The sequence below is a fragment of the Neopsephotus bourkii genome, unplaced genomic scaffold, assembly GCF_033783945.1.
Source record: "Neopsephotus bourkii isolate Nb327-2 ecotype Australia unplaced genomic scaffold, CSIRO-AGI_Nbou_v1 NB_95, whole genome shotgun sequence".
In the NCBI taxonomy this organism is placed as follows: Eukaryota; Metazoa; Chordata; class Aves; order Psittaciformes; family Psittacidae; genus Neopsephotus; species Neopsephotus bourkii.
The window spans coordinates 1,108,535-1,115,788 of record NW_026900612.1 but is presented as its reverse complement, the minus strand read 5'-3'; the positions used below and the strand labels follow the sequence as shown (position 1 = coordinate 1,115,788).

Genomic DNA, 7,254 nt, shown 5'->3' with positions numbered 1-7,254 from the left:
TGCCTCCAAATCTAATTACCCAGAGTACTAATTAGGTGCAAATGGCCGGTGGAAATTACTGTAGACTTGGTCTGATGGAGGTAGAGCAGAAAAGTTTGTCTCTTCCAGAGCGGGCATGTGAGCTCTGAAATGCAGCAACGTCGGGGGGAAGGGGAAAAGGGGGGAGGTTTGACTGCTGCCCAAACCTGGGATAATTAAAGTCCTTGCAAGAGACTAGGGGAGAGATAGGTTTCTTGAATTGTTTCTTTGTTTCTCACCCTTGGGCTTTGTTATCTGCATTATTTATTTAGCCGAGGGGTTCTTTGTGTCTGCCAATGGCCCCAATCAAGTTTTGCTTGAGACAATTAGCCGATGCCCGGCCGGGAATCCTATGCAAATGCCCCCTGCTGCCGTACAATGCGGGCAGTTGAAGGCATGGGGGGTTTTGTTCGGGTAATAATTACTGGCTGGGTTGTGCCCCCCTCCTTCCTTCCCCTCCTAGCTCTTTTTTTTTGGGGGGGGGGGGGGGGGGGGGGAGAGATGCGTTTATCTAGTCAGTCTCTCCCAGTTCCCAAATCCGGCTGGGGTCCGGATCGACGAGCTGAAGGATTGTCGGGGGAAGGCAGCGGGGGACAAAAGCTGTGGAGCAGCGAGCTGGCCTGACACCCCCCCCCTTCCCTCCCTCCTCCTCTCTCGTCTCCGCAGGACCCGGCTGCCCCCCCGGTCCCCCATCACCGCCCGGGGCAGGCAGGGCGCTCTCTCGGGCGGCTCCCCCTCGCCCGGATTTCGGCCAACTCTCCTCCTCGCCACAACTTTAGCATGATGTCTTATCTTAAGCAACCACCTTATGCAGTCAATGGCCTGAGTCTCACAACCTCGGGCATGGATTTGTTGCATCCGTCCGTCGGTTATCCTGGTAAGCCACTCTTTTCTTCTCCCCACCCCCTTTTTTTTTGCCCCACGGAGGACGTACGACATGCCCAGGGATCTGATTGCTGGGGTAGGTGGGTTGCGTGGGATTCCCCTTTTTCTCTTCTACCTCACCGTCAAATTCTTATCCAGAAGAAGGTCTGCAAAGAGAGGACCCTGTTCTATCTTCTGGAGGTGGGGGGCAGATGCTTCAGGCCCATCCTGGGGAGACGGGGAAGAGGCATCGGAGGTGGGGTTGCTGCACAGTGGCGGCTGAGGACTGGGCAGGATCGCCCAGAGGCAGGAGAGGGGGAAATTGGGATACCCCCGGGACGGGGGGGGGGGGGGAGCTGGAGGGATCACACAGGGCTGAGGGGCTGCTGAGTGACAGCCAGGGCCTCTGGCTTCTTTCTCAGCCACCCCCCGAAAGCAGCGACGGGAGCGCACAACCTTCACCCGGGCACAGCTGGATGTGCTGGAGGCACTTTTCGCCAAGACCCGCTACCCCGACATCTTCATGCGGGAGGAGGTGGCCCTGAAAATCAACCTGCCCGAGTCCAGAGTCCAGGTAGGAAATCAGGTGGCACCGGACCTGTCCCCCACCTCCATCCCAGTGGGGAGGGTTTGGGCTGTCCTGTGCCTGGCAGGGAGGTGAGTTGGCTGTTGCAGGGGATGGGGTCAGTGCTGGAGCAAAATCAAGCCCCTGTGGGGTGAAGGAGGCTCATAGATGAGTGTGCAGTGACTGTGGGGGGTAGAATGGCAGTTTGCTTCTCCAGGGCTGAAGTGTGACCCACCATCTTTACAGTGCGTTGAGGGAGAAGTCATGCAGCTCCTGGATCCCAGATCCTGAGGCATCCCTCTACGTCCCTCCCAATCCCTTGTTCCCTCTGAGCTGCAGAGATCTCCCCAGCATCTCCAGACCCCCACAATGTTCCTTGACCTGGGTGCCAAATCCCAGCCTGCCCTGCAGGAGCCTGGGACCCCTGCAGAAGCTGTAAAGGATCCCCTCCTTCCCATGGATCACTACATCCTTGGAGTAGGGCCAGACTGCGATCCCCTTTCACACCAGTACAGACTGGGGGCTTCCTCTGCCTTTGAAAGGACTTTGGTGGGAAGCCTTTGTGGAGGGGACTTCTTTCCTGGAGCTGGTCTGTGTTTCCTCTGCAAGCAGCCTGCAGGGGCCCAATCCACATAGCATTTTGGAGGTGCTGCTGCCAGGGCAGGAGCATCCTGCCCCCAGCACGGGTCCAGAGCACCCCTGCAGCTGGTTCAGGGCAGCTCCAAAGCCGTCCTTCCTGCTTGTCTCCCTGTCAGGCTTTCAGAAGCTGCATTGTGCCGTGCCCCAGCATGCAGCCCAAGACCAGGATCCCCACACACCAAGTCCCATACTTCTCCCCACAAAACCTCCCCAGCATGTCTCCTCCACAGGTCCAGTCCCCTTGCTTCCTGCTAAGAGAGGGTGAGCTGGGCTGGAGGGACAGCCCTGGCTGTGGGGGTAAGAGTAGAAAACCTATTTAGAGGGTCAAAGAGACATCCCCCACCAACCCCTGCCTCTGTTTCCCTAATTGTTCCCTCCCTTTCTGATGCTCTATTGTTTCTAATTAAGGGCTTGACTTCAATAGGCCTTAAATCGTGATTCCTGGGGGTACCCGTCTGGCAAGCAGCAAATAAGGGAGCGCTTCCCCCAAAAAGTGACCTTATTAAGCAGTTTGATTTGCTCATTTCCACTTGTTATTACTGCTAATGATCTCAGGGAGGGGGAGCCCCGGAGCTTTTCTTTGCAGCAGCCTGCAGCCCTCCGCTTGCTGGGGAGTACTTTTAATTCCCCCCTCCATGGTGAGGTCTCCCCGCTGTCATCTCTTTCCCGCCTTGAGTTTGCCTGCACATCCCTAATATGAGGCTTTTTCTCTCTCCCTCCCTGTCTCTCAATCACAAGGTATGGTTTAAAAACCGCCGAGCCAAGTGCCGGCAGCAGCAGCAGCAGCAGCAGAATGGGGGCCAGAACAAGGTACGGCCAGCTAAAAAGAAAAATTCACCAGCTCGGGAAGTGAGTTCGGAAAGCGGGACCAGTGGGCAGTTCACTCCCCCCTCCAGCACCTCAGTCCCCACCATTTCCAGCAGCAGTGCTCCTGTATCCATCTGGAGCCCAGCATCCATCTCCCCACTCTCAGACCCCCTGTCCACGTCTTCCTCCTGCATGCAGAGATCTTATCCTATGACCTATACCCAGGCATCAGGCTACAGTCAAGGATATGCTGGCTCGACATCCTATTTTGGAGGGATGGACTGTGGATCTTACTTGACCCCTATGCACCATCAGCTTCCTGGACCAGGAGCCACCCTGAGTCCCATGGGTGCCAATGCGGTCACCAGCCACCTCAACCAGTCTCCAGCGTCCCTCTCCACCCAGGGCTATGGAGCCTCCAGTTTGGGCTTTAACTCCACCACTGATTGCTTGGATTATAAAGACCAAACCGCCTCCTGGAAGTTAAACTTCAACGCTGACTGCTTGGATTATAAGGACCAGACATCGTCATGGAAGTTCCAGGTTTTGTGAAGAACCTTTGTGATAACAAGAGAAATCATGACGAGAACGAACAGGCTGGGCTGAACGCTCCAGTTTTAGTCAGGTTTTGGTTAAATTAAAGAGAAAAATAACTCCATGGACAAAGAAACGAACAAACAAACCGACAGCAACAAGAGGGGGACTGTGTGTTATCCTGTTCAGACTTATCTCCTGCTCAGACACTCTGGAAAAGGAATAATAAAGAGGAAAAAAGAGGAAGAAGGCCTTAAATGGACAGATCATCTAGTGAGCAGAAAACGGACAGACCCGTCTGTGTTCTTTCTAGTTTTAGGCAATTGTTGGGTTTCTTTGTTTGGAAGAGGTGGGAGACCACCTCACCTACAGGCCAGTTTAAAAAAAAAAAAGAAAAAAAAGAAAAAAAAGTCTAGGTTTTTATTTCTTTTTTTTGTGTGTGTGTGGAAAGATCCTTCACCCAGAGGTTTCCAATGTGTTAGCCAACCCTTGGTTCAAGTATTTGCAATGGACAACATCTCTCTTTTTCTCCCTCCCTCTTTCTTTCGTTCTCGAGCTCATCCAACCGTTTCACACCCAACTTGCTCAAGTTGGCACCCGGAGAACTTGGTTCAGGGCTGTGTGGGTTGTGTGACTGATTGTCCTAGCTGCACTACTTTATTTAAAGATTAAAAAAAAAAAAGAAGATAATGTTCATAAGGAGTCAATATGTAGTTTTTAAGAGACAATCAGTGTGTGTCTTATATAAATGGTACATCTGTGGTTTTTAATCTGTGCTAGACTTCAAAACTGTGATCTCCTGTATTGTATGCAACTATGAACTCCGCACCAGCGGGGGTTCTGCTGTGATTTAAATAGGTTATAATTATAAGTGAAATTCAGAGCAACTGAATTACCTATCATCATCTTTAAAAAAATAATTGCAAAATATATATTTAAAAAAAAAAAAAAAACACCCTCAAAAACACGATCGCTTTCACCCAAGGTGAACTGCACTGAAACTTTTTACAACAAACTGAATGAAAGAGGAAAGACCGAAAAAACCCAACCCGAGGACATTAAATTCCTCTGAAGCTCACTTACTGCTGGCCATGCTGGTAGTAGCCATCAAATCCAACAGGACTTTGGGCAGTTGCTCTGACCTGGATGAATTTAAACCAAGAAATTAATTGTCGTTTATGCTTGCAGATGTTGACTGAAAGAAAAATATATATGCATAAACCTTTTTTTTTTTTTTCCTGGATTTGGCAGATATGTATAATTATATTAAAATGGTTCTAGCACACTTGATGGTTGTCTTCCATTTTAATTGCATCCAGCGAGTGACAGAAAGAGGCGATGCCATCTACCGCGGGGATTTCTCAGCTGCGGCTGGGACCAGGAAAGTCCGTCTGCTTCTACAGGGCTGAGACAAAGGGGTTTTGGCCAGCAGCTCCCCGAGGTGAAGGACACAAAATTAAGGGTGGGATTATTTTATTTTATTTTTTTTTCTAAGGAAAAAAACATTCGTTACAAACAGACCCTGGGTAACATGACTTTACCCTTCAGCTTTCCCAAATCTCTTAGTGGGGAGCAACATGTTTGCTCTGTGGCCTCCCAGGAAGTGTGAGTGCTTGGCTGTGTTTGAGGAGAGCCCTAAATTTCCCAGGCTGATCCAAAGAGGACAAGCTGGGACCTGGCTGTGATCGGGCAGGGTCATCAGAGCGGAGGTGCTGGGGAAGGAAGGAGGCATAAGTGTTTAAGCTACAATTTAACAAGTTGAAGCCACAGTGACTGTGATGCAGGAGCAGGCCCTCTGCTCTTGGTGGCTCTTTCTCTGTCCTTCTCCCTCTTTTTCCCCTCTCTCCTCATGTGCATTGCTAGGGTCGCTTGAGATCTGAACTCAGTTTGGATGTAGTGCAGCAAATAAATGGACCCCTGGAAAGAGAGACACAGAAAAAGGCATCCAGAATCATCCTGCTCTCTGTCACCCACCATCCCCATGGATTGTCATCAGTGCCCTCCTGCCTGTGAGTCACCTGGGGCCACTGTTGTGTGGCCACGATCACCCCACCGAGGTCCCCAGGACCAGGGAGCACAAACATCACTATGGTGCCTCTCCAGCCATACCTTGGCTTTGTATCCCTGCATCCCAAATGGGCTGTCCTCCTCTGCGGGCACCACAGACCCTCTGCTTCCCACAGCACCATTTATGGTCCCAGCCACTAGAGCAAAGATCAGACTCTAAAATAAACATATTGACTGGCTCTGACTGAAGGCAAGCTTTTACGTTACTTCATGTTTTGTCAGTTGGTGATTTTCTCATTTATTCTTTTTAAATGGAGGATATGTGCAGGGGAGGTTTGAGAAGCAGAAGGCAACGCGGAGGCTGAGGCCGCTGGGGTTGGCTTGGCTGGGTCCCCACCACCGGCTGCTCCTGGGCAACAGCATGGGGAGTTTAATTTCTCGACTGATTTGATTCAAACCAACAAAGTTTACCCCCCAAAAAAAACCTATTCAAACAATATATGCTTCGAAAAAGAAAGCCCTTGTTGAACTGGGGTGCAGCATCTCACCTGCCTGAAGAGCTCTTTGTTTTGTAGGCTTTTGACTTCTTTTTTTTAAGCCTCTTTAAAACCTCTTTTCCCATTTTGCTTTTCTCCTCTTATCTTTTACTTTTCTTCCCTGAGTATTTCCCTGTCTGTTAGGGATGAGCTCCTCCAGCTAGTGCTTGGTTTTATCAGAAAAGCCAATTCACGGCAGGAATTTCTCTGAATTTCCCCTGGCTTTTTGCATTTTCCACATTTTCTCTACCTGTTTGTTTCTGATTTTGATTTAAATGGGCACTTGCGTGGGCAAAGGGCAAAATCCCAAGGTAAGCTGGCAAGCACAAAATATTATATAAAGAGGGGTTTAACTTCATTTTCATTTTTAATATTTTAGATCTCCCTTCCAGCTGAATTCGTTTCCTCTGAACTCAGGCTGTGGGAGGCAATTCTGGATACAACAAAATCAGGGGAAAATCTAGGGGAACCACATCAATTTAGTGTTGGGAAGCCAGATTTAGGGGCAAAGAGCTCATTAAGAGGGTGTTCGATTTGAGGTGTCTCACCAGCCCCCCCAATACAGATACATGAATCCTCTTCCTGTTCTCCAGGGTGACATTTCCACCTGGGGAAACAAAAAACCAGACAAACAATAAACCAAACAAAACTCAACAAAAGTGAAAAAGCAGAAAACCAGGAGGGAAGTCTTGAACCAACCACAACAAAGCTGCTTCAAATACTGGCTCCAGCTCCTCTGCCTGCTTCCTGCCTGCTCCAGGACCAATGCTCTGTCTGCACCCTGCCTACTTCTTGTCTGATCCCCTCTTGCTCCTGGTCTGTTTCTGTGTCTGATTCCCTGCCTGCACCGTGCCTGCACACTGCCTGCTCCCCTGCCTGCACCTTGCCCAATGTATCTTCCTACTCCCTGCCTGACCCCTGCCCACTCCCTGCCTGCTCCTTGCCAGCACCAGCCCACACAACTTTGTCTCTCCCCAGTAACAAGCCCTTACCTACGGTGGTTCTGCTCCCATCCAAGGATGAGTCAGCCCAAGGAGCCCCAAAACAGGGACAAGTTTTGGGGTGACTGTGCTTCCCAGGGCTGAGGAGCACTGCCAGTTTCCAAGGATATGGGAGAGAGCTACTAAAAAAAGGACAGATTTAGAGACTCACAGCAGAGGTTCGCCATCTGGTGCTAAGAGGGCACAGGGACCCCTGAAACTTACACTCACACCCCTGGCACTGCCCTTACCTGGGGTTTGGGTGGTGGCAGGAATAGGGCTGAATGTCTGGGTATCAGTTTGG

General features: G+C 50.5%; 1 protein-coding gene across 1 annotated transcript; it reads left to right on the top strand.

Moving 5' to 3' along the window:
• Positions 1 to 685: 685 nt before the first annotated feature.
• On the top strand, positions 686 to 4,380 carry OTX2 (orthodenticle homeobox 2). The gene is made up of 3 exons (XM_061356100.1): positions 686 to 895; positions 1,305 to 1,456; positions 2,825 to 4,380. The coding sequence occupies exons 1-3, from the start codon at positions 799 to 801 to the stop codon at positions 3,443 to 3,445; spliced, it is 870 nt and encodes a 289-aa protein (XP_061212084.1). The 5' UTR covers positions 686 to 798; the 3' UTR covers positions 3,446 to 4,380.
• Positions 4,381 to 7,254: the final 2,874 nt, after the last annotated feature.